Here is a 26,540-nt window from a genome sequence, read left to right as displayed (position 1 = left end):
GCCATGGATGGGGATGGAAGGAAATGGTGCCTCAGTTTCCCCTTCTCTAAAATGGGCTGTCAGCTCAATAACAAGTGGGTAAGTCAGTGCACTAACACAAGGTCCTCTCCAATTCTCACTTTCCTTTTGCCTTAAAGGAAAGATAAAGGAAGCTGGATGACGAAGCCTGGAAACAGAGGGCAGCGAAATATTTACCGTGGAAATGGGGACTCAGGGCTGTTAGGTACAGGGACTAAGATTGGGTCTCAGGAAGAAAAATGGCCCAGGAAATCCAATCTGGATTCCTCCTCTCCTGGCCCAAGAGGTCTCATGAGGGGAGAGCAAAGACCTGCCTCTCTGGTCATTATTTACATTATGAAAAAAAAAAATAAATAAATAAAGATACTTGACTTCCATGGAGGGTTGCCATAACTATCAGCTGCAATGAAATGTTTACAAGTCAGAATGTCTGTTATAGAAAACGTGAAGACAAAGAAATGCTAATCACAATTAAAATGAAAAGTAAAGATGAGGGAATAAGCAAGCCAGTGACAAACCAAGACCTGGCTTACAAATGCTTGACCTGCCTACAGTTCTCGGGGTTGCACCTCTGGGGAAACGGGGAAGACTTATACTTACAGGATTTTCAGGCTGTAGAGGCCAGAGAATGCTTGTCCCGGGATGTGTGAGAGATGGTTCCCCGAGAGACGCCTGTGAACCAGGGAAAAGTGTCAGTGATGTCAGCAGGGAACCCAAATGGGAGGAGTTGGGGAGCCCCCCCCCACCCACTTACTCAGTGTCTTGGGATTTGGGAGGGTGGATGGGGTGATAACCACCATTTACTGATATCACCAATGTGTTCATTGCTTCATGCCCATTTTCACTTAACTCATTACAATAACCCTGTCAGGTGCCTAGAATTCTCTCCAAATTTCAAAGGAGGAATCGGAGGCTCCGAGAGGTGGTCAAGTCACTTCCCCTACCGGTGACAGAGACAGGCAGTGGCCGAGCTTGGTGTTGTCAGCTAGACCTGATCCACTTCTAGGCTCTGGTCCGCCCTGCAGCGCCACGTCCTCTCCCCGGCTAACCTGGGATGACTCACGTGCTGCCCTCAGCTGCTGAGCCGTTCTGCATCCTGTCACCGGGGGGAGGCTGGGTACACACAGGGTGGGACCATGTCTCCCATGCCCTCAATGACACAGCTAACCCCCGCTAATCCAGGAGGGTTAGGAAATGGGCTTTTAGAATTAGTTCAACATCCGGGTCTAATGAAGCGTCTCCACGCTGGTCATGGGGTGACTGCCAGTTCTAAAGGGGAGCAAATGTGACAGAATATCCTTAATGCCCAAACCAGAATGAGTGGCGTCGAACGGTGGCTGGTGCAGAAGGCACTCGGGATCTCCCAAGTCCCCCACATTATGGTGTCCTTCTGTTCCTGCTGGGAGGCTGTGGGTGTACAGGCTGGGCTGACACACCTCAGAAGCTGTTGCTCCTTCTTTCTTTCTTTCTGTCTCTCTTTTTAAGATTTTATTTATTTACTTGACAGAGACAGACACAGTGGGAGAGGGAACACAAGCAGGGGGAGTGGGAGAGCGAGAAGCAGGCTTCTCGCCAAACAGGGAGCCCGATGCCGGGGTCAAGCCCAGGACTCTGGGATCATGACCTGAGCCCAAGGCAGTCGCTTAATGCCTGAGCCACCCAGGCGCCCCAAGTTGTTTTCGTTTTTAAAAAAATCTATCTTTAGGGGTACCTGGGTGGCTCAGTGGATTAAAGCCTCTGCCTTTGGCTCAGGTTGTGATCCCAGGGTCCTGGGATCGAGCCCCGCATCAGGCTTTCTGCTCAGTGGGGAGCCTGCTTCCTCCCTCTCTCTCTGCGTGTCTCTCTGCCTACTTGAGATCTCTGACTGTCAAATAAATAAATAAAATCTTCTTTTAAAAAATCTATCTTTAATAAGAATCTTTCCATTTGCCATGGAAAGATCCTTTAGATGGAACCTTTAAAAGGGCCCAGCCCTTCTCAGGGACGGAAGATGAAAGCTGAGCCTTCCGTCCTCAGGCTGCGCCGTGGGTGTCATGTGCTCCAGCGTCTCAGCCTTCCCACCTGCTTCTACTCACACCCACACTGTGGCACCTCGACCTCAGAGGGCCCCTTGCTGCCTCCAATTCTGTCACTTCCTCTGAGCACTGGCTTAACACTCCTCCTCCATAAAGGAGTCCCTGTCCACAGGCTAGAGCTCCCCGACCCCTGCACCCTGACCACTTCCTAACACAGACTCCCCTGCTCACCTGCTGGGACACAGCTCTAATGCTTCACCTAGAAGCTCCCTGAATTTCTATCTTGTTTTCCCCCCAGAGCACCTTGAGCTTGTCTTTCACACAGAGGGGTAGCTCAGTAAGTATGGGGTCTAGAAAACCCATCCATGGCCCTGGGGTTTGACCAAATCCTAACTCCAGCAGGGGCAGGCTGACCACATCTTGGGGGTGCACTGCCTAGAATGGAGATGGGTAACCAGTTAGGGCAGCAGCAGAGCCAGGGGTGGGGTGGAATTGTGAATGTTCTCAGGGGCAGGAGCCCATGCTCTGTGCAGTTTAAGCAAACCTTAGTAGAACCCTGAGTATCAATAGTGGTGAAAACCAAGAAAAAGCAGGCTGGAAACAAGGGCTGGAGGACAGAAACCGGGCTGGGACAAATGCAAGGATCGGGAGCAGAGGGACTCTAACCGAAGAGATCACTGATTCATGAGCACCCGTGGAGTCTGAGCCCAGCCCCCAAGGACCCCAGAGGGAGAGCAACAGCCATTATGGGAAGGCATTAACCGGGGAGGACTTGGTGGAGGTAGTAGCGGGCCTATGTATTCATCAGTGATAGAGGAATGGTTTGTGCCTGAGAAGATGGACACTGGTTGGAGGGGAAGTCTCTGGCTCAAATGCAGGAGGGGAAACCAGGATAGTAAAAGTGACTGGCCTCAGTGGGGCAAAGCTGACCAGGTAGGTTTAGGCCAGGCTGGGAGAGGCCTTAAGAGTGAATCTTTTGGGGCTCAGTTGCTAAGCCTCTGCCTTTGGCTCCGGTCATGGTCCCAGGGTCCTGGGATGGAGCCCCCACACTGGGCTCCCTGCCCAGTGCCTGCTTGTGTTGCCTCTCTCACTCTGTCTCTCTCTGTCAAATAAATAAATAAAATATTTAAAAAAAAAAAAGAAGAAGGAGAAGAAGAAGAAGAAGAAGAAGTAGTAGTAGTAGTAGTAGTAGTAGTAGTAGTAGTGGATCCTTTGGGGACCCAGAGAAGGTTCTGGAGTTGGGGAGATGCCCCCGACGATGGCAGAGTATATTTGAGAGGAGGCTGGTGCAGTGGGAATAGGGAGGCAAGGCGTGGAGGTAAGAGACGCCGCAGAGAAAGAAACACCGGGACGGGGGTCGGGGGTGGCTGGTAGCTGGATGGGAGCAGGTCAAAGATGACCCCCAGGAAGAGAAACCACCATTGACAGAGGGGAAGCTGCAGGTAAGAGCTGGCCTCAGGGAGGACCAAGAGCCAGATTTCAGAGTCCCATACCATGTGGTCCCACACAGCACCTGGGATTCACAGCTGGCTAGTAGGGTACCAGCAAGAACAGCTTCCCACTCCCTTCCCTTTGAGTTCCAGCACTCCTCCTGGGGAACCCTAGCTCCTACAGCTATCAGTGGTCCCGCAGCTTCGCCCCTGAATCCCATGAAGCATCTACTCACAGCTCCTCCAGGAAGCGCAGGTGGTGGAAGAGGCCAGGCTGCAGCTCTGTGAGGTTGTTCATGCTCAGGTCTCTGCATGGAGAGAAAACGGGAAGGGAGCTGTGAGCCGCCCATTAGGCCCAACCCGTGCTATCCAGGTCCCTACACCCACAGAGAGCTCCAGCCGTTCCCGCAGCACACCCCACACACATACACGCCGTGCCATTCGAATTCCAAAGCCAGCCTGGCAGGAGCAGGTGCAGTCTCTAAGAGTGAGCACTGGGCTGGGAGTCAGGCCTTCCAGGTCCATCTGTGTGCATTCCCTCCATGGGTTCCAACTTTGCCCTCTGCCTTCCTCCTCCCTCAGCCAGACTCCCCCAAGAACGACTGTGGTTAGGACTATGAAGGAGGCTGACGTCCATATAATGGGAGAAGCTAGAGAATCATCCGTAGAGTTTCAGAGCATGAGGGGAGGGGTCACTTAATACAAGTGATGCCTCACGAATTCTTTTTACCAAAGGGGAATCTGAAGCCTAGAGATTACTGCCATTATGCTCTGTGGAGCCAGTTTGTGCATATCCATGCACTGGTGTGCCCATCCCTGCAACAGCCACGTGGGATCATCCTATTACTCAATCCCAGAACCAGTGGGATTTCGCTGCCCTCTGTGTTCTCTGCCAGTCGCTTTCCTGTTGGCTTTCCTCCCGTACACTCCTGCTACCAGAGGACCTCCAGCATGTCCCCAAAGATGACTAGCTTCTAGATGCACATCCTGATTCCTCCAAGGACTCCTACTTTGGATCATTCCAACCTTCCCATATCCCGTGAGAGACCCAGTGGGTGGTTTCATGGTCACTGTCCTCTAAAGATACCTCAACACAAAAGAACCACAATATTTACAGAGTAGGCCACTTACAAGGCCTACTGTGTCAGTCACTGGCTAATCTTTAACCAAATAATTCCATGTAATTCTCACAACACCCCCAAGGTAGATTCCTATGTCCTCTCCATTTCACATTCAAGAAAACAAAAAGGAAAAAACAATGGGCTTTGGAGTCAAAAGGCCCTGAGGTCAACTCTGTCTTCTACTCACTTATCAGACCTTGGGATTTTAACCACTGTGATCGTCAGTATCCTCATCCATAAAAATGGGATGAATAACACCAAACTCCTAAAAGCTTTATAAGCGAGCCAGTGCTTACAGAATGCCTAACAAATAGGATACACGGTATTTGCTTTCTTCCTGCCACCCGCCCCTCGGTGACCTGTGCGCAAGTGTCCTAGCCCAACAGGCGCGGGAGCTCAGTGGGCAGGAGTTGGGGCTTTCACTGCTTGGTCACGTACTGTGCTAGCATTTCCTTCTCTGCCTGTGTCTGGGTGAGCAATGGTGTCTCAAGATTTCAAGTGTGTGCGTCTCACACATTTGGGTTCCATCCTATTTCAAACTCTTAACAGCTGCTTCCTGCCTCTGTCAGCCCCCTCCCTGAGGGGTACAGAGGTAGGTCCAAACCAGACCACCAGATGGCTGGGCACCACCCCCAGGCCAGCCTGCAGCTTTCTCCCTTCCTTACGAATGCACTTTTGCTGTCAAACCTGAGTGTCTCCCTTTTCCCCCAAGAAATGAGTGTGCTTTATGTAGACGCTCAGAAAGGCAGGCTAGAGATGATGGGGAAATGTGTGCTTGGGAGCCCAGTTCCAATCTATAAAAAGACTGTTTAGTCTCAAATGTTTTATCTTTGATAAAGCTTAAACTCTGGACACCATGTCCTCTAAAGAAGGAAGACATTCTGTTCAGAGAAGAGCCAAGGAACTGGCCTGCTGAACTCAGGGATGCTTCTTGTCCACAGCTCCCTCTCTGCTCCATGTGGGGACAGGAGGGCCATCCCTGGGCCTATCCCATCCAGAAGAGGGCTAGGCAGAAGCGGGGGTGGAGGTGGCTGGTGTGCTGATGGTCATGGTTTAAGGAGCAGAACCAAGAGAGTTCGCTGATGGATTTTATGTCAGAGTTTGGTTCTCGGGACGTATCTAGGCCCCACTAGCCTGGGCTTCCCGTGGAGAGGTGAAGACGCGGGGGTGCACAGAACCGTGGTAGGGGAAGGAATGTCAAGGCCCACAGAACCTGCGTCTGACTGGACTCCTCCCCTTTGAGTCCTGGGCCTGGCTCATTCTCAGCCAGGCAGGGAGGCACAAGGTGCCCCAAAAACGATTACCTCTAAATATTTACCCTGTGCATTTCTGAACGTGTCTCCACAGGAACGGCAGCGGGAGTTCAAGGAGCACACGGGGCATGTGACTCAGACCTCATCACTCAGCTGTCCCTCCAGGGGCCGCACCTCAGAGGCTCTGATGTGGCTCCATGCCCCCACCCCACTCCCCCCCCGCCCCCCCACCCTAACTAGCGGCCTCATTGTTCTCCCCTGGGGAGGAGGGGGCCTGGACCCCCCAGCCCGCCCCCACATCCTGCCCAAGACAACACACAGCCCAGCTGCAGGGCTCGGTAAGGAGGGGCACCGGAGGGTGGATTTCCAATGCTGGGGGTGGGGAGCCCCATTCAGACCTGGCCCTCTCAAAAAAGGCGAGGGGTAGGGCTCATGCCCAGAAAAGGGAGAGGAAGAGGAATGCGTTAGAGCTGAGAGAGGGAGGTGCAGGGCAGGTTTCAGAGCTGAGATCCTCCAAGCTGATGCCACAGGCCCTGGGAACAGCGGAGGGCCCTGGCAAGAGGCACCAGGCCCTGCTTGGGGGAGAGGTGCGCCTGGGCAGTCTTGGGCAGGCGGGGGGGGGAGCCGCATGCAGGCACTCTGAACACAGGGATCATCCTGGAAAGTGGTGGTTCTGAGACAGTACTTCCCTTGGGGGGGGCGGGGGGCGAGGTCAGTTGTCCTTGTGCAAGCCAGAGAGCACACTCAGGCCATGCTTGGACTCAAGACAAAGAAGAGGGCATCCAATCCTGGGGGGCAGGGGAGGATGCTGGTGTTTGCTTGTGGTCACATCTGCTTGGCTGTATGAACTTGTCGGTATCTACAAGGTAGGGGAGGCCTGTATTGGGGTCTACAAGCTCTTGGGTGTGCCTGTCTTGTAGGGTGCTGGGCATGCATGTGCCATGTGTGAGGACATGTGCCTATCTAGAATGTGCACACTGGACTAGCGTACTGTTAAAAGTCATAAACGTTCTCAGAGCATCACATGTTAAAAGATAGAAACTCTTTGTGAGAAACAAACAGCCTCACCCAAGTCTCACTCCTGGGGCTGGAAACCTTTTCTGGCTGTGTGACCTCTGGCGAGCCGGGTTCCTTCTCTTGGCTTCAGAGCTCCTCTCGGGCCTATCTCCTGGCCCCAGGAAGGGGCATAGGTCCCTCAGTGACCCTGTCTGCGCGTCCAACTTGTGGCTGAATTAGACACAACATGCCTGAACTGAAACAAACCGTCCTCTACGATTGCTCCGTGGCCACTGCGAATACACACATGCCCATGTATGCGTATTCACATGCACGCGCACGTAGCCACGCACACGCGCGCGCGCACGCACTACAGGTCGCCTGACCAACTTCCTGACCAACTTCTTGGGCATGAGAGCTGACCGGTGTAGTTATACACACACGCGCACACACACACACACACACTCAGAAGGGTCCGGCTTTGTTCAGTCTCTGCTGTTGTCGGTTCGAAATCCTTAACAAATTCTGAACAGGAGGCACCACATTTTCATGTTGCACTGAGCCCTGCAAATTGCTTCTCTCAATCAAACTGCGGGGGATCGAGGGGATGGGTTGCAACCCCATTCTGAAGTTTTCTTGCAGGACTCAGAGGGGCTATATATTCTTCTAGCTGGACACAACCATGGGTTGGTGGGGGGGGCGGGAGAGTGTCAGTGGGGCGAGGCTGGCAGGAGGGGAGGGAGGTGAGTGAAGAGAAGGGCAGCCCTGGGCACAGGAAGTGGAAGTTTCTGGCTGCACATTAGGAAAATGTTCTCAGAGTTTTACCCTGTGAGGCAACCAGACCACCCAAGGAAGCTGGGTGAGGCAGTAGTGTCACCATGGAGACGAGGAACAGGGTTTGATAAGAGGGAGGATGCTGGGGAACTAAGGGGACAGACAGCAGCAAGACCCGAAACTGGAGGGGGGTGAGGCAATAGGGGACCCTACGCCCTGGCAATCTGGCTGATACCCAAGGGTGCTGGTGAAGTTGTTCCGTTTGCATTTTTCCTTTGGGAGAAGCAACAGAGAAAAGCGTATCCTCTGGGCTCTGCTGGGACAGGCCTGGGAGGACTGTCCCCACCTGGCTGGAGAAGCCCGGGAAACAGGGTCCCTTCAACACTGTCTCCACCTCGAGCCAAGATTGCCCATCTCTGCAGCCAGGTGAAGGGCAGTTAGAGTGAGTAGGAGATAAGCCCCTGTCCCTAGGCCTGACGCCCCAAGGTCACCTCCTCCACACGGCCCTGCCCAGCCCCTGGAGGCAGAGCTGGTGTGGTGTCCTCTGGGTACCTACAATATTCTGTACACGCTCCCTCGCGATGATGGCTGAGCTCCTGCTATGTATCTAGTGCTGTACCCACCTTCGTTATTAAACCAGCACAAGGCTAATTAGCTGCATGACTCTGGTCATGCCACTTGACATTAAGCCTCCATTTTCCCATCTGTAAAATAGGGATGATAATAACAGTACTTACCTCACGCTAGTTGTAGCAATAATTACACGAGTTACTAAATGTAAAACAAACATAGTGCTTAATAGATCTTATTAATATTATACTCATCTAACTAAATTATAATGATTAGTATGTAATGACCCATACGACTATGAATTCAAGGTGAGGACTTCATCTTAGACCTCTCTGTATCCTCTAATCCTGGCGGGATACCTGGCAAATAGGGTTGTGCAATAGACATGCAAATGAATGTATTACTGGAGATCGATGATCCTGCCTTCCTTGGCTTCTCTTCCTGCGGCTGACAATCTTGCTCCTAGGAAGTTCTTCCTGTTGTCTAATTTTAGTTTCTCCCAATGATATGTTAAGGGCGTAAACCTCCGTAAAAAACCTAGTCAGTGCTTAGTTCCAGTCTGGTGCACAACCCATGGGGCCTGTTGATAACAATGTTCACTCGTCTCTCCATCTAGCATCGTCTAGAGAAGGTAAAAGTGAGGTCATCCTCTGAAGGATCCCTTGAAGCACCTATCCTGAACCTTCAGGTTTCTTTTTGGACTTTTCCTCTCTGGTTAGGGCCTAATGTGCTACCACAACATCCCTTCCTCACAAGGGCCAGGCCAGGCCTGGTGCATTTCCTGCTATGATGGGAGACAGCTTCGGGGTTGACGGGGAACAGGATGAGCCAGGATAGAAATTGTCCAGTGAGGGGGATGGGGAAGTCCCTCCCACTGAAAAGGGCCAGTAGACAGGCTGGCTGCCCCAGGAACCATCTGGCACTCAGGAAACACTTGCTGAATTCCTCGGTCAACAAGAGAGGCAGGTGACAGGGGAAAGGGGAAAGAATGTGGAATCTGGAATCAGGGAAGCTGGTTCAATGAAGCCAATACCAAGGTTCTCCCCTGACCCACAATCCCTACAGATCATTCTTTCCTGACTGGCTGCAGTGTGCCTAGCATAGGGCTAGGCATCCTGGAAGGGAGACAAAGCACAGGGAAGGGTCTGGGCCCTCCAAGAGTTTATAGTGTTGCTGGGGAAGGATTGTTTACTCCCAGAGTAGCAACGAAAACCCACATATGTATTCTGCTTTGTGGTTTACAAGTGACTCCCTCAACCACGATCCCAATTAAGTTCTGAGCTGTGTGTCTAGACTCAAGACTAAAACAGAGGTTCAGAAGGGGGAAAGGGTAAACCAGCATGGCTTCCTGGGACAGAAACGAGGGTGGGATGTTTATGAGACATGAGTAGCTTACAGAACTGAGTTCGGAGTGGAAAGCACCCAGAGAACACCCCATGTTACGCAGTGGGGGAGGGGGCTCGTCAGCACAGTGAACAGGGCTGGCCATTCACCGCAGGGCTGTTAGCAACCCTGAACTTGCTCCTTGGTGCTGGTAGCATTTCCTCGTTGTTGTGACCATCCAAAACACCCCATGCATTTCCAAACACCCCTGAAGGAAAGGTGCTTTCCTCTTCTTGCCCTCAATCAGTTTACAAGCAAGGAAACAGATCCAAAGCCGGACAAAGTGATCTAACGTCACATAGCAAGTTGATGGCAGTGAGAATGAGGTCTCCTAAACCCCAGGGCAATGCTCTTGCCACCCCACCACATTGATCTTGGGTTTTCTTTTTATTTATTTATTTATTTGACAGGCAGAGATCACAACTAGGCAGAGAGAGAGGAGGAAGCAGGCCTCCCACTGAGCAGAGAGCCCGATGCGGGGCTCGATCCCAGGACCCTGGGATCATGACCTGAGCGGAAGGCAGAAGCTTCAATCCACTGAGCCACCCAGGCACCCCTTGATCTTGGGTTTTCTAAAGCAGTTTCCCCTTGCCCAGCTGATTCCCCTATAGGTGGCACGACTTTATCAGAGATGACGTGGTACCAGATCTCTTCTTTGAGATTCTAAACACACTAGTTGACACAAAGTTCTCTTGGGTTTCTGCAATTTTCCCAGATTTCCAAACAAGGGAGAGTACTGCAATCAGGATAAAATGTATCTGTCTTCACAAGGCAGCTGGGACACATTCTCTTAGGCTTTGCACAAAGTTTTACGTGAGAACAATGCTGTAGTTTTCAATACAAGTACTGTTGCTTCATTGTTTTATGTCCCAGCTCCCCTGTTTGTAACAAGCAAGTTTTCCAGCCTGCCTGGAGGCACAGGAGGGTGTAGAATGGAGGGACTTAGCGGACAGCATACAAGAAGCTGGAGGGGTGGCTGGGATGGGCATGGCTCCCTAGACTTGGGGTTCATTTGTAAGGGGAAAGAAAATCCCCAGTATTTGCTCCCCAGATCTGAGGCTTGCACAAGGAAGAGAACCAGGGAGAGCCAGGACACCCAGAGCATTCTCAGGTGATCCTATTTATTTATTTATTTATTTTTAAAGATTTTATTTATTTTTTTGACAGAGAGAAATCACAGTAGACAGAGAGGCAGGCAGAGAGAGAGAGAGGGAAGCAGGCTCCCTGCTGAGCAGAGAGCCCGATGTGGGGCTCGATCCCAGGACCCCGAGATCATGACCCGAGCCGAAGGCAACGGCTTAATCCACTGAGCCACCCAGGCACCCCCCATCAGGTGATCCAATTTATTAAGGCAGGGCAGGGAGGGTGAGGGTGAGGGAAGGAGACATTCTTATAAGTCAGGTGAAACAAAAGTACAAGGTTTTTTGTTTGTTTGTTTGTTTGTTTTTTAAGCCCTGGGTTAAAAGACCATAGAAGTCAGGGAAAGTCACTCCTGGGTACCACGATACTTCATCTGTGTGGCGTGGGTCTCAAGTTCTGATGGCAGAGAAAGAAGGCCAAGAAGGGAAGAGGCCCAGGAGAGGTCCCTCCCATCCAAAGATGCTAGATCTGGGAAAACGTGTTTTGGGGCGATCAGAACCAACCTCAGACCAAACTCTATGGCTCTGCCTTCTTCTTGTTGAACAAAGGAGGGGGAAATCTGACAGCAATAGCATGTCAAAGGTGTGGGTGCCTGGGCAGAGCAAAGACGGGGACAGGCACTGGGGCTAGAGTTGGAGTTCTGGGCTGGGCTCTGACCCTCAATTCTGCAGGGGAATCCCTTTGTGAGGGAATCAGGCTCATCCCAGGCTAAGGGACATCTCTGGCTCTGTGGTGCAAAGTGGCTAAGCTGGGGTAGCCCCCAGTGTCCCTGAGTTCCTGTCAGAAGTGTTACAACAGGTCAGGTGCACCTGCTCCTTCCACGCCAGGCAATTAGTCATGACCCTCAGAGAACTTGCACTGGACGGTCAAGAGTTGGGCCGGTGGGAGCTGACTCTCGTCCATGCCCAGAGCCAGGCGAAGGCCCTCCTGAGTGAAGCATGGCCCAGGGATTGCATAATATGTGTATGCATGTGCTTCTCCCCCACGGCCAAGCCATGCCACCCACAGGTGGAGAACTTGAAAGGGACCCAGGTGTCCTAGGCCCAGGCAGGGTGGTCTGAGAACAACCCATGAACATGAAGGGACAGAGCTTCTGGAAGCTGGGGAGGATGGGCTCTGGACTCCCTTCTCTCCTCTCTTTCTCCTGAGAGGCAGCATAGACCTCCACGGTCCAGTGCAGTAGCCATCACCCATGTACGACTATTTCAATTTAAGTTCACTAAAATGAAGTCCAATTAAAAATTGAGTTCCTCAGCTCCACTAGGCACAGTTCAAGGATCAATAGCCGCACGTGGCTAGTGGCTACCACAATGGACAGCGCAGATCTAGAGCACGTACTTCATCACAGGGACGTTGGACAGCACAGTAACAGCCTCTGGAGGTGAACCTGTGTTTGCTTCCCAGTTCTGCCACTTACCGGCTGTGTGATTTTAAGCAAATTACTTCATCTCTCTCTGCCTCAGTTTCCCCACTGGTAAAGTGCTCAGCCAGTGCCTGGCACAGAGTAAATAAGCAACCAGTACGACCCGCAAGCACCTCTGCCTGCCTCCACCATTCACTGAGACCCAGCTCAAGTGCCTCCTCCTATAGGAAGCCTCCAGTCTTCATCCACACATTTATTTATCCAGCCATGTGTCATTCAACCAACATTTGCTGAGCACCCACTATATACGAGGCACTGGGCTTGCTAGGTGGTGAAGCTACAAAGTCCAATAATGTATGATCCCTCCCCTCAAGGAACCCAGTCCAGTGGGGACATTAACAAGAGTGGACAATTACAAGCCTGAGTGACAAGTGCTGGGACTGAGAGGCTTGAGTGTCACAGGGCCACCTCATCAAGCTCTGGTCTCCCCTGACCTGCCAGCATCTTTTCCAGCCCTCATTCCCACCTCTAACTCCACCTAGAAGGGCACCGCTTCTGTGCACGGAGTCGTAAATGGGTGTGAACTGGCTGTCCTCTCAGACTTGAAGCACCTCAGAGAGGACGGTGCTGTCCCATTGGGAGAAACCTCCCCAAGGGGAAGAACTATGTGTCTCTCCTAGGACTGGGGAAATCCCTGAGGGGCTGGGTGGGGTGGGGAGCTGAGGGGGCACAGGTGGGAAAGACTAGGGCCGAGTGAGAGCTGCAGGTGGGGCCCATTTTGTGCACAGACCATAGCCTGGAGCCCTGTTTGTTTAGCTGAGGCTCCTGGTCCTGCTGCCTTTAGCCTTTATTGCACTGGATAAAGGGACAGGGTGTGTCTGGGTGGAAAACGGAAGAAACACCCCTGTATTCAGAGTCACATACCTCCTACCCCCACCTTCCAGATGGAAGGTTTCCTCTCACATCAGGGCCCCTTCCCCTTCCCCACCTAGCAACTCCACTTATCTCCATGAACAAACACATGAGGGAGCCCCCGATTGCCACTTACTCCCACCCCAGCCAGGGGCAGCACCCAGACCCCCAGCAAAAAGGTTTTCAAACTTGGACCTGGTCCCGGCTTCTACCTGAATCCAGTGGGAAAGAGCAAAAGCTGGAAGTTCAGAGCATGTAATAAGAGCTTCTTCTGCTGAGGCAGACACTGCTTTACAAAGGCTTTACAGACCCATTTTACAGAGGAGACTCAGCAAAACCAAGGTCCCTCTGATGCCAAAGTTCCAAATCGTGTCCAACCCACCCCTCTGCCTCTCCAGTTCCCCTCCATTTGAATGTTTGTCACAGTTCATAGAGTCCTGGTGCATCCTTGGTATCATTTAACTTGATGCTTTTATCAAGCCAGGGAGTGAAGCATTATTTATTCCCATTTTAAGTGAAGAAACGGAGGCTGGTAAATACTGAGCTACCTCACGTCTACTCACAGTGAATAAGCAGCAGAGTCAAAGGCCTGCCAGCTCACTCTGTTGAACCCAGCTGCACACCGGAGCGGAGAGGGGAGCTGGACGCCCTAGAGCAGGCGGCAGCTTGGCAGCTTGGTCCCTGAGGGCACCAGCAGTTGTGAGGCTGGCCCTGGGGCTGAAGGGCCTGGAAGCCAGGGAGGCAGTGGGTCATTTGCATCTCCGGGAACAATGCAGGGGAATTAGGGCCTTCGGGGAAAGCCCCACCCATCTCATCATCAGGTTCTGAGTCCTGCTCTCAGGGGCCCCTGGGAACCAGTGGAACTTTCCAGAACTCAACTCCCCTCCTCCAATCCCACCTGCGCATGCCTCTCGGCCACGGGGAGGTCCTGCCACACCCATGTCGGCAGGCTGCTGAGGTCCCCAATGACTGGTGCTCCAGAGACTCCTGTCTTCTCTCTGACAAATTTCTCCAGTCCTCCCACTGCCTCCATTCCACCCTCTGGCTGGTGCCCCAATGACCTACCCCCTTCCCTAACTCCCTACCTATCGGATTCATCAGATTCATACAAAGACTAGATGCAAGATCTAGATCTAACATCCCTGCCCAGCAAGAAGTTCTTCCTGAAGTCTAGCCTCACTTCCTCATGCTGTAGTTGGGCTGTACAGAGTTCTGGGCCTTCTGTTAGGGTGTCGTAGCTTGTGGGCTCAGGTGTCAGACTGCCCAGAGTTTGTATCTTGGCCCCACCACTTACCAGTTGTTTGACATTGGGCAAGTTACCTTTCCTCTTTGGGCTTTAGTTTCTGCATCTCAAACAGGTTATGTAATGGTTCCTCTTACAGGAATTGTGAGGGTTACATGGGACAATTCTTGTGTGTAGGGGGTCGTGGCTGGGCCTCCCAAGTGGCGTGAATGCCAGTTAACATCCCACCCCTCCTCTGCATTCAACCCCTAGAGCCCCTCCTGGAGAAGCAGCACAGTAGGGTCACAACGGAAATGGGGTAGGGAGGCAGAGGGGAGGGGAAGAGAAGGGAGGGGAGGGCGTTCTGGGTCAGCCCTGCCCTTAGGAGGCACCAGCTGCCACTTCTCTCTGCTGCTTCCAAGTGAGTGCCACCTGCCCCAGCCCTGATCTTCGCATCCTTTGATCTTCTGATCTCTGGCCAGGGTCCCCCAGCCAAAGGCATTCCTGTCTCCCAGGCCTCCTCCAAGGAAGAGCAAAGGGCTGGGCTCCTGCCCCTTCTCCCAGGCTCCTCCCTCCTCCCTGTGGAGTGTGTGTGTGTGTGTGTGTGTGTGTGTGTGTGTAACCAGGACTGCCACAGAAACCCTGGGACAAGGTGTCTGGGGGAGAGGGACATAGAGAAAGGCTGGTCACTGGACTGCCAGTGGGCAGAGTGGCCTGGGCTGGGCCAGGCAGAGGCACCTCCTGGAATGGTGCCTTCAGCCTCAGTTCCCTGTTCCGAGTGCCCTTGCGTGTCGAGCCTCGCTGAGCACTGGAGGAGGCATATGTGTGCCCGTGTATACAGACAGGGAGGGCCCATCTGATACATACCTGTATCCCTGGGGCAAATAATACATTACATGTTAATTTAAAAAAAAGGTAAGTCTACATCTTAATCTCTGGACATTGTGAATATGACCATACTTAAGACAAGGGTTATTGCGGTTATAATTAAGAGAAGGATCTTGAAATGAGGAAAGCGTCTTGGTTTATCTGAATGGGCCCTAAGTCCAATGACAAGTGCCCTTATGAGACATACACAGAGAAGAAAGTGATGTGGAGACAGAGGCAGAGATTGGAGTGACGTGGCCACAAGCTAGAAGAGATGCATGGTGGATTCTTCCCTAGAGCCTCTGTATTGAGTGGAGCCCTGCTGCCATCTTGATTTTGGATTCTGGCCTCCAGCACAGTTCTCCAGAGAACCAATTCCTGTTGTTTTAAGTCACCCAGTTCACGCTACTTCGTAATAGGAGCCACGGGAAAGTATACAGTAAGTAGTCCGATGGGTCTCAGCATACTGAGGGTCCTTGAGGCCCTGTGGCAGGCTCCCCCTGCCCCGGCCCTCTCCTTACCCTCTGCTACTGGCCCCCCGACCTGAGATAATCAGACCAAGCTGATGAGCCATCCCACATTCAGCTAGAAAACTCATTCTCCCTCTGGAGACTCCCCCCAGATCTATGACCCAGCAATTGCACTCCTGGATGTATAACCAACAGAAACACACCCAGACGCTCACCAAACATACAAAACTCCCCACGTCGGTACTACCCACAAAGCCCCCAAACTGGGACGTGTCCAAGGCTCGTCAGCAGTAGAATGGATAGACTGTGCTGTGTTCTCCCGAAGTGAGTCTGCGCAGCAATGAGCGAGAGTGAGCCACGGCTGTCCCCAAGGGCGTAGTATGGACATATACTTCAACACAGCGAGGGAAAGAAGACATACATAAAATAGCACCCCATTTATATAAAGTGCAAAACAAAGGCAAAATGTACCTATGTTGTTAGAAATCATAAGAGTGGTTACCCTTACGGGGGGTGGACGGGTGGGAGGTAGTGCCTAGAAGAAGGCATGGTGCGTGGAGAATTTCTAGGTAGGTGCAGACATTCTGTTTCTTAGTCTGGTGCTGATGATGTCAGTGTACACAGCTTGTAAAAATGTAGCCGGCAATAGGTAGTCTTTTCTGTGATGTATATTATTCTCAAATAAAAAGTTAATTTAAAAAAAGAGAGATTCATTCCAATAATCTTCCATGAACCTCAAACTGGCTAAGGGTTCTGGCTCTAACCCTGAATAAGGGCTCCTTCTAGATTCCCATGGCATCTTGCCAATACTTCCCAACTTTTCACCTCACTGAATTGAAATCGGAAGTTCGATCCGTGACTCAATATCATCTCATTCATCTCTGTATCCCCAGGACATTGCACCAGGCTCTGGCATGTAGTAGGTGCTCAAGAAACACTTACTGACATCTGTTGGCCTGGCCAAAGGCTTTGGTGTTCTCAGACTTCCTTCCCAGAGTTCCCTGGCCATTGGCCCCAGCACCCCAGACTGCCGCAGGATTCCATGGGGGGACCCACTCCTCCCCACTGTTGCCCTCTGCCTCCTGAGTACACCCACGACCAGCCTGTGCCTGTCCTCATCCAAGCACTTACAAGATGGTAACCTTCTGACCCACGAGCCTTAGATCTCTCTTAGCACAGACCACAGGACTCATTCATCGTGGACCTTCAGAGCTCAAGCAAGACCCAGACACTCAATGGAGACTGAGAAACCAGGAGCCTCAAGTCGCTGGAGCCCTTTCTCCATCCAAGCCTAGAGGCAAGCACATACCTTTGTTCGTCTCAGCTTGTTTGGAAACTAAATGGAAATTTTCAAAAGAAGTGTCCTTTAAAAGAAAAAGCAGTAAAAGGAATGGATAGGAAAGTCAAAAGCTTCTAAGTAGAAGGGTTTCTAGAACAGATGTCTCACTCTAATGAAACCCAAGCCTGGCCACGAGCTGGCAAACTGGCAGCTTAAGAGGCTCCCCAGCATGGCTCCCGGCTCACCGCAGCTGTCTGGGTTGGATGCCACACCTCCGGCCCAGGGCGCGGCCAGGTGAGGGCCACCACCAAGTCTGGAGACGGAGGTGCTCCCTCCCAGCATCCCGGCACTCACTCTCAGGTGAGCACATGTGTTTTGACCGAAGCTGGTTCCTGCTCTGTGCCTCCTGCCTCTGGCCATTCCTTACTGTATTCTTCCTTTCATTCTTTTCTTCATGCATTCCACCAACACTTTGGAGCACCCCTGTGCAAGAGTTTGGGGCCAGCACCAAGGATACCAGGGTGCATTGGTGGCTGGAGCCCTGCATTCCTAGGCTTCCCAGCCTAGTTTGGGAAACAGACAAGTAACCAGAGGGTAGAACCCCAGGGGATGAGCCCTGGGGTCGAGCAGGCACACAGAGGGGAGCCCTCTCCCAGAGCTGAGAGATTAGGGAAGGCTTTCCTGAAGAAGAGACATCTCGGTCAGCCCCTTGTATCTGAAATCAAGCTGATGCTTCCCCTGCCTTCCCCTGAAGACTGGCCCCCAGAGCTGCAGGCTTCTTGTCTGAACCCATTTCTTAACCACATCCTTGCAGTAAACTCACAGTGATGTCCACAGGGCTCTTTCTTAGTGCCCTAGATGTAAATCAAGGGGCATCACCTAAGTATAAATGAGATTAAAGCAATTCTGGATGGGAGGGTATGGGGGAGGGGAAGTGGCTGGCCAGAGACTCGGCTGATGGTCTGACTTATTGCAAGGACAAGCTTTGGGGCAGTGCGTGGCACATTCTGAAATGCACGTTCTGGGTGGCTCAGTGGGTTAGGGCCTCTACCTTTGGCTCAGGTCATGATCCCAGGGTCCTGGGATGGAGCCCCGCATCAGGATCTCTGCTCAGCAGGGAGCCTGCTTCCTCCTCTCTCTCTACCTGCCTCTCTGCCTACTTGTGATCTTTGTCTGTCAAATAAATAAATAAAATCTTAAAAAAAAAAAAAAAAAAAAAGAAATGCACATTCTGACTCAGTAGGCCTGGGGTGGGGCCTGAGCTTCTGCACACTTTAACAGTCCCCAGGGCCGACACTGCTGTCTGCAGCCCATACCTGGAGTGAAAAGGCTTTGGGAGATCCAAAGGACTAGATAGAATAAATCTTCTTCAAGCAACCCCTCATAAATAGTTTTCCAATCACTTTTTTGCTAAGTATTGACCAGACTGACTCACAGAGATGTCCAGTTGTGGCCCGACCTGGACAAAGCCAAGCAGAGGCTGAAATCCGGCCCTTGCTCTATTCACCAACTCTGTGCCCTTCCTGCATGGTGAGCGGGCTGGTGGCAGCCCCAGGGGGTTGTGGGGCAGGAAGCTGCAGGGCTATCCAGTGCCCCTGTGGAGGGGTGGACAGAGACACTCGGGAACCCCTCCAGGATCCCTGGGCACTGCACCCCATCTCTGCCTCCTGTGTCTGAGCTTGCCTCCGTAAGGTTGGTTCACTTCATCTTGGAGCAAGTGAAGTGAAACCCAGTACACGCCCCCCCCCCGCACCCCCATGCGTTTGAGGCTAACGAAGCAGGGGTAGCTGCTGGCTCACTCCCCTCTGACCAGAACAGGAAGGAAACTCAGGGATATTACAACAGGAAGGATGCAGGGACACCAGGAAGAACTTCCCAGGGATCACATTTTGAAGGGCCACGCTAAAAGCAAGTGGTGGTGGTGGTGAAGGACTTGGTCTGCCTGTGCAGGGGGTTCTAGCTTGGGTTAGGACCAAACCTCAGGAGGGCCCCCAGGGCAAGCTTCTGAGTCTCCAAAACTTTCCCCTTTGCTATATTCTTTACCCCCTGCCCCCTACGGGCTCCCAGGCTGTCCATCAGTGCCGGGCACACCAGGGTTCTAGGGGTTAGCCCAGGTATTTCCTGACCCCAAGCCCCACCCCCAGCAGGTCCCCCGGGCCCCGCAGCATGGTGCCTCTGCACCCCCATGCCAATCTGGAGGATGAGGCTAATACTTTCTGGCAGGTAGAGGCAGGACAGGCAGAGGGGGAGGCGGCACCCTGGGCTTCTGCATTCAGATCAGGGGAGCCAGCAATGAAGCGAGGGTTGGCGTGGCGTCGGCTGGCGGGGGGGTGGGCATTCCTCTTTCCGCTGGCTGCACATAGTTAATGGGGGGCCTTGTTCTGGCCGGGCACGCAGCCCTGGAGGTGCTGGTGATGGCTGTGCCTTGTCCCAGCCCCCGGAATCTCAAGTCTCACTGAGTGAAATCGCAAATCTCTGGGGATCCTGACACCTCCCTCAATCCCGTCTCAACATGGCCTCGCTCATGCTCCTTCTCTTCCCTCTCCTGCTCCATTTATACACGATCATTTATCTTTATAATATCCTGGGATCAGGAACTGCCAGCCCGACGGGAGACAGGCCCAGAGAGATCAGAAAACTTGCCCAAAGGTCCTCAGCACGTTGGTGGCAAAGACGAATTCTAGCCCAGGGTCTCCTGGTTCCTGTTCCACTGAACAGAGAGCAGACCTCCAGCTCGGGTGGGCCCTGTGCCCACGGAGTCTCCGACAGAATTGGAGGAGGGGACCTATTGACATTCCCCTCTCCCCATTCTTCCAGAATGAGCAGCCCCTCACTGCATGGTAGCTAGAGGGTGGAAGAGCAGAGCTAGCAGGTTTCTGCAGGTGGGTGGAAAGATCTTGGGAGGGGGCTTGCACAGGGCACGAAATCTTTGTCTCCCAGCCTGGACCAGCCAACTGTGGCTGTTATGTAGAAGAAAACTGTTGGTATAAGACAGCGTGCCGAGCACAGCTGTGCCTCTGAGGGAGTATATGCTCCGTAAAAGTCAATCAGTTGAATAAATGAATGAATAATAATAGTTAACAGCCATCAAGGTTACTATGCGTCAGACACCGTTCTAAGCCTTTTCTATATATTAACTCATTCAGCCCTCGCAACAGCCCTGGGAGGGGGCTCTCATTATGGTCCCTGTCATTTCCAGGTGAGGAAATTAAGGCACCAAAGAGTAAATCCTTCCCCAAAGATTGATGAAATGCCCAGCCAGGATCAGAGTCCTGGAGGGGCAGCTCCAGAGCTCATGCACTTAACCGCTCTGCTGTTCTCGGGAAAACTGAAACGCAACACAACTCACACAGAGGCCCTCCCATTCAAGCAAAGACCTTGCCCCCCAGAGTTACTCTAAGATTCAGGTGTGCCCCATGCCTCACCTTGGCACAGCGCACCCCATAACCCTTGTCCCCTCCGGATGTTATGCTTAGGCCAAGGAGCGCCCCCAGCCCAGTGATACCAGTGTCCCTTCCAGCCCCAGGGCCACATCAGGCGCATCTGGACACAAGCTGCCTCTTCTACCCTCTGCCATCTCTCAGGAGACCCTTCCTCCCATCCATGGCTGCCCTTGTCCTCCTCTAGCAGAACTGTAAGAACAGAAGCCACGTAACTGCCATGTTAGGAATCTGAGGACAGAGCACAGAAAAGGGTCTCGTTTGAATCTGTGACCACTCGAAATGGGAGATGGGAGGCCGGTCAAGAGGTTTCCTCATTCTACAAACCAGAACTACAAGGCTCAGAGAGGTGAAGAGCCGGGCAATTTACAAGACCCAGAGCAAAACAAAAATGTGAGGCCGCTTGTTTAAAAGTGGTGATGTCCACAATAGCCAAACTGAGATGTCCATCAACTGATGCATGGATAAAGAAGATGTGGTATATATACACAATGGAATACTATGCAGCCATCAAAAGAAATGAAATCTTGCCATTTGTGACAACGTGGATGGAACTAGAGGGTATCATGCTTAACAAAGTAAGTCAATCGGAGAAAGACAACTATCATATGATCTCCCTGATATGAGGAAGTGGAGATGCAATGTGGGGGGGTTAAGGGGGTAGGAGAAGAATAAATGAAACAAGATGGGATTGGGAGGGAGACAAACCATAAGTGACTCTTAATCTCACAAAACAAACTGAGGGTTGCTGGGGGGAGGGGGGGTTGGGAGAGGGGGGTGGGTTTATGGACATTGGGGAGGGTATGTGCTATGATGAGTACTGTGAAGTGTGTAAACCTGGTGATTCACAGACCTGTACCCCTGGGGCTATATAATACATTATATGTTTATAAATATATAATACATTATATGTTTATAAAAAATAAAAATTAAAAAAAAAAAGTGATGAGAATTGTCAGATGGCATGAGCAGACAGCATTCACCCAAGCACAGGGCCCGTGTGGAGGCAGAGGCCCGCGTCTGTGAAGGAGGTCTAAGGGGTGAACCCAAGTCACCCAGTTCACAAGGGCAGAAGCTGGTCACCGTGCCGGGAGAGCTGGGGTCCAGTCCCGGCTGAGAAGCCAGCTGGCTCCCGGCTCGGGGCTCTCCCGGATCTGCCCCCAGGTAGATGAGGGCGGGAGCCCAGGCCCTGTCCCAATTCTTGTTCTCTCTTGCTTTTGTCCTAGACAATAGTCCCCTTCCTTTCTTCTCTCCTCCCAGCCTCCTAATCGGCTCTGTCCACCACAAAGGCAGGGGATTAGTTTACGGCCCCTTCCTGCCTCAACCTTCACAATCCCTGGACACTCGATCCACTTCCCCTTCCTCAGACACCCCCACCCTTGGGCTGCCCCAGATCTGGAGCTGAGGGGGAGGGAGAAAGACTGAATGCATAGTCCTCTGGTGTTGATGGCCCTGTTCAGAGTGCCCCCTGCAGGCAGAGGCTGGGGTGTGTGTGTGTGTGTGTGTGTGTGTGTGTGTGTGTGTACACACACATACCTATGTGTTTGAAGTTGGGTGGGGGCGTCTAATGAGGTCCTAAGAAGAACGGAACCCAGAGCACAGATCCTGCCTTCAGGAAGCTCCCAGTCTGAAGCCTTAGTTCTGGCCTTTCCCCTGAGAGCTTTGACTTCTAATGCAAAGAGGCACCACTCCTGCCCCCAGTCTGAATCTGATGAGGCCGGTGGACAGACAGGTGGACACACACACACCCTCAACAGACATGGGTATGCAGTCCTACTTGGTATTTCTGCAGCAGCGGGGCAGCAGAGGGTAATGGAAATAACATCCTCTATGTGCTAAGCATTCATCCACATGGGAGCTTGCATAACACAACCATGTCATCCGGGAGAGATGAGATTCTGTTTTGCAAGTGAGTGTCCATCTAGAGCTTCTAGCACCCACTCCCATGGTTTTTCCCTTGCACAACTGCCTCTCCAGGGGTTTCTGCATCAGTGGCATCAGTTAGCATGAGCTCTCCTTCCTCCAAGCGCCCGTCCTCCCTCCATTCCTCATCTAGAGCTGCCTGGTGCACGTCACACTCTCCGCAAAGTGTCACCGTTCTTTGTGTGCTTGTCTTCTCTCCCTCTCCGAGCCCCCAGGGACAGAGGAAAGAGCATGGGCTTCGGAGTGCCCAAGCTTACCTCTAACCTTGGCTGTCCCCCTGCACTGGGTGTCCCCCTCCCCGTCTCAGACGGGAAGGAAGGATGGGACAGTGCCGGTCCATGAGGGTGGACACACGAGAAAGGCTTCAGCACGGTGCTCTCAAACGGATGTTTGCTCCCCACACAGCTCGGGAGTTTAAGTGGCATGATTGCTGACCATTAACAAAGGGGAAGGGGAGAGCACTGCGTGAGCTGGGGGGAGAGGTGTTATCAGGATGCTAACAGCGCCTTACAGCAACTGCCCTTGAACCCGGGGTTAAACGCACTCTACCCCCAGAGATATCCCCACTGAACGGCATGATCCTATATGCCAAGGAACATGAAGCAAATTGGGACAGACCCCAGGACCTGGGGGAAAGAATCCTTAGTCTGGGTCAACCTAAGGGAAGGCTTCCTTCCTACAGGAGGTGTTAAAAGCCCCTTAGCGGCTGCAGGGTTGGCCTGTTTCCCAGGAGTCAGTGATGACTCAGGTCGGGGGACCATTCAAACTAGCCAATCACACAGGGAGGTGGAATACAGCTCAGACAGTCTTGATCCTCCGTGGGACACCAGAGCAAGCACCTCCTCCCTGCCCTGCGGTGACTCTGGCAATGCACGGGGCTAGGGTGGGAGATGGGAATGGTGATGGCACCTTCTTTGCACCACCACTCCTCCCCTCTTCCCCCTTCAGTAGTCCATCTGCCTTGGCTTTGGGCCTAGGGACCATGTCCAAATCCCTAACACGAGTGCAATGAAAGGCACTCAACACCGTCCTCCCATCTGCCTGTCTGGACACTCTCAGGGACACCCCCACCTCCTCCAGTGCCTCCAAGGGCAAAGAGGAGGGGACAGAGGCACGAACGGGTGAGGATGAGAGCTGTGTTCTAGATCCAGCCCTCTGGGTTCACTCCCAGCTCAGCCCTAGACTGGCCGACTTGCATCGGTAAGACGCCGGGCCTCTTTGTGCCTGCCTCAGTTTCTCCTTGCAAGTCTCCTCCTTCCAAGGAAGACCAGGGTTAGTAATGACCATAGCTCCCGAGGATCGGGCATGTGCCAGGTGCCAAGCACGCTTGCCAAATTGCAAATGTCCTTCAAAGAGCTTGATATTCTTACGGCCATTTCGAAGCTAAGGCAGTAGAGGCTCCGAGAGGTAAAGAATCCGGGAGGGCCATGCAGCGAGTTAGCGCTGGAGTTGAGATCTGAACCTGTGCAGTCAGGCTGCAAATTCAAGCCTCTTCCTCTGAAAGACTGCTTCCAGGTGTGGCTGGGAGATAGACAGAGATAGAGAGGGAGAGAGAGAGAGGGTCTCAGGCCCTGGGGGTCCGGATGCTGCCGGGGTTGGCTAGATGCCTTTGGCTGGGAGCAGCCTAGCTGATTTATCCCAGCTGCTAAACACCTTGAATCCGTTTTTATTTTTTAAACGTGTGGCCTGAGGTGAAAAAGGCCGAGAGCCTGCTCTGGCATATCCTGCCTCGAGGAGTGAGACGGAAAGTCTGTGGTGAGGAAGGAGCAGAGCCCCAGTGTGCTGTGTTCGAGACTCCTGCTTTCCCTTCTCCTGGAGGGCCTTCCCTGTCTGCTCCCTGTCTGAATCCCCTGGTCCTTCAGGACTCAGGACAGGGTCTCCCCTGACCAACACGGTCCTCCCTGTCCTCAAAGTGCTCCTGTCCTTATTGCTGGTCCTCTGGGGACACTCCCCATGACCATCTGGAATGGTGAGCCAACTCTTCCTGTCTCCTCTAACATCCCCCTCCGCATCCTGACTGCCTCAAAGAGACCCAGCACCATCCCTTCAAGCCACCCCCACGGAGGAGCTCCCAGAGACCCTGCTGGCTGATGGGATAGATATGAAACCATTGACACTTCTCGAGAAAGACAAGAAACTGGAAACAGACTTTAAGGGACTGCTCTGCCTGGGGGTTTAACGTGCCCAGAGTCTCGCCCATTCGCTCAGAGCTCCAAATCCCCAGCTCTGACCCCCCTGAGTGGCAGTGATTGGGGTGAAATCCGGCTACTGGCTGGCGGCCTCAGGTCAAACCCTTAATATCTAAAAACCTCAGTTTCCTCATCCATAGGATGGGGATAACACCAGTACCCCTCCCCCGGGGTTTCTGCGAGAGGATGTGAGGAGAGTTACCCAAATGGAGTCACTGCCAGCTAGTACCCACTGCAGGTTAAGGCAGGGAGGTCCTCGCAATGGCCTTTTCCTGGGTATGTCTGTTGGGCCCCAAGGATGACCTTCTTGACAATCTGGTTTCTTCCTTGAAGAAAACCTACGGTCCCGGGAATGAAAATGTCCACCAGGAAGGCATCCCCACCATGCACGAGAGCAGACAGGAAAGGTAGGAAACTGGGCGTGAGGTGCTTCCCTGGCCTCAGTCTTAGATTTTGTATCTCACACGATTCATCAGAGGAAGCCCCGATGCCCCAGGGCGGAGGAGAGTCAAGATACAGGCCTTCCTTCTTAGCCCTGGAGGACTTAGCTTCCTTCTTAGCTCCCAGACGACACCTCGGCGGCTCTGGAGGTGCCCTGTCTCGGAGGAGCCAGGCCCAGCCCCCACCTGCCCGCTGCCAGCCCGCCCGTGGCCTGCTCTGGCATGGCTCCGGGGGGCGCAGTGCCAACCCCTGAGCCCTACCCGCTACCCTCCCCCCATGTCCTTTCGCTGCTTCCAAAATAACTCTGCTCCCTGCCCAAGTTTGGCCTCTTGGGTGTTTTTCTTCTCCTGAGACCTGTTCTCCCATGTCTGAAGGGCGGTAGGAAAGACCTGAATTGTCATTAGAAATTGGAGACCACCCCCTTTTTTTTAGCAAGGAACTAGTTAGCACAAAGGGGCTCCCGCAACCCTGAAAGCCCCTGAGTCAATGAGCCCGTTTCAGTTTGGCATCATTACCCACTTGAAAAAAGAGAATTGGAAATTTCTCCCCCACCCCCGTCTCTTATACCTTCCCAAATCCCCAGTGCGATCCTTGCCTTGGCCTGGCACCCAATGGAGTGAGTTACTAGCCTAAGGTCACACAGCCCGTTAGGGATGGACTCAGAGGAGAATCCTTATGGGCCCCTAAGGGCATGTCCCCAGGCAGAAATCCCAGTGCCCCCCCCCGCCCCGAACACCTTCTTTTCCTCAGGCTGTACCAGAGAAGGCTCTAGTTCCACAGAACTCCCGATTCTGGGGAGAAGCTGGACTCTGCAGACAGGAGTGACGTGAAAGCTCCGACTTCGCCTCTGGGGAAGTCTTGCGCCAGGTGTCAGGCCAGGGCTCATCTCCTCACGAGTGGGGAGGATCGCTTCCTCCATCCTCCCGGGGGCTGGGAGCTCAGGAGCTGACTGGGCTCCGTGAAAGGCCCAAGTCCCTGAAGGGCAGCGGGAGGGGGCGTTATTAGTACGGAAGGAGGGAGCAAGGGAGGCAGGTGGGCAGGTGATCTGGGGGGGCTCTAGAAGATCACACAGGCACCTTACATCCCCACCCTGTCCCAAGTGGCTCTGTTCTTCTCTTTCTGGGCCTCAGCAGATCATTTGCAGGTGAAAAGATGGAGAAAAGCCATAAAAATCGTCACCATTTGAAAGTGGGTCTGAACAGGAAAGACACCGTGCTCCGCTTTGTCTCATGAGCTGCCCCCTCCCCTTCGGAGCAAATACTGTTCCTGCTTCCAGGTTCAAGATGAAGAAGCGAACTGTGGAGAGGTTAAGTGACTAGTTCAAAGACGCACAGCCCCTAGCCACTGGGGCAAAGACTGGAGACCACAGGCGGTGCTCCCCTGCCTCCAGGGCAGGGCCTCCCCACGCAGCGCCCGGTCCCAGGTCCCGGGTCCTGTCCGTCCCTTGGCCTGGTGGGCACGGGGCAGTCGGGAAGCAGACTGCGGCTCATGTGGGGCCATCAAGGTTGAGAGCCCATGGCACGCGGGAAGGCGGGTTGAGCAGGGGGTGGGCTGGGGGCCAACTCTGCTCAGAGCCAGGCCTTCTTCTCCTCCGCCAGCCGCCCCACCCGGCCGCGCCCAGCACCCGCTGCTGCCAGAGCCCAGAGGTTTCCTTTTTCTTTTGCCTAGGGTTGTTTCCTGCCTTTCCTTTGAACTGGGGTGTTGGCTCCTCCACGCACTCACCCTCCTCCAGCG

General features: G+C 53.1%; 1 protein-coding gene across 3 annotated transcripts in view; it reads right to left on the bottom strand.

Annotated features, from left to right (window-relative positions):
* Positions 1-26,540, bottom strand: part of LGR6 (leucine rich repeat containing G protein-coupled receptor 6) — a 120,054-nt gene that overhangs the window by 88,622 nt on the left and 4,892 nt on the right. For all 3 annotated transcript variants that reach the window (XM_032317795.1, XM_032317797.1, XM_032317796.1), the window contains exons 2-3: positions 3,700-3,771; positions 619-690 (exon numbers count right to left, since the gene is read on the bottom strand). In XM_032317795.1, the coding sequence (XP_032173686.1) occupies positions 619-690; positions 3,700-3,771 (144 nt within the window). The remainder of the gene's footprint in view (positions 1-618; positions 691-3,699; positions 3,772-26,540) is intronic.

This window comes from Mustela erminea, chromosome 17, assembly GCF_009829155.1.
Source record: "Mustela erminea isolate mMusErm1 chromosome 17, mMusErm1.Pri, whole genome shotgun sequence".
Taxonomy (NCBI): Eukaryota; Metazoa; Chordata; class Mammalia; order Carnivora; family Mustelidae; genus Mustela; species Mustela erminea.
This window is presented reverse-complemented; position numbering and strand designations above follow the sequence as displayed.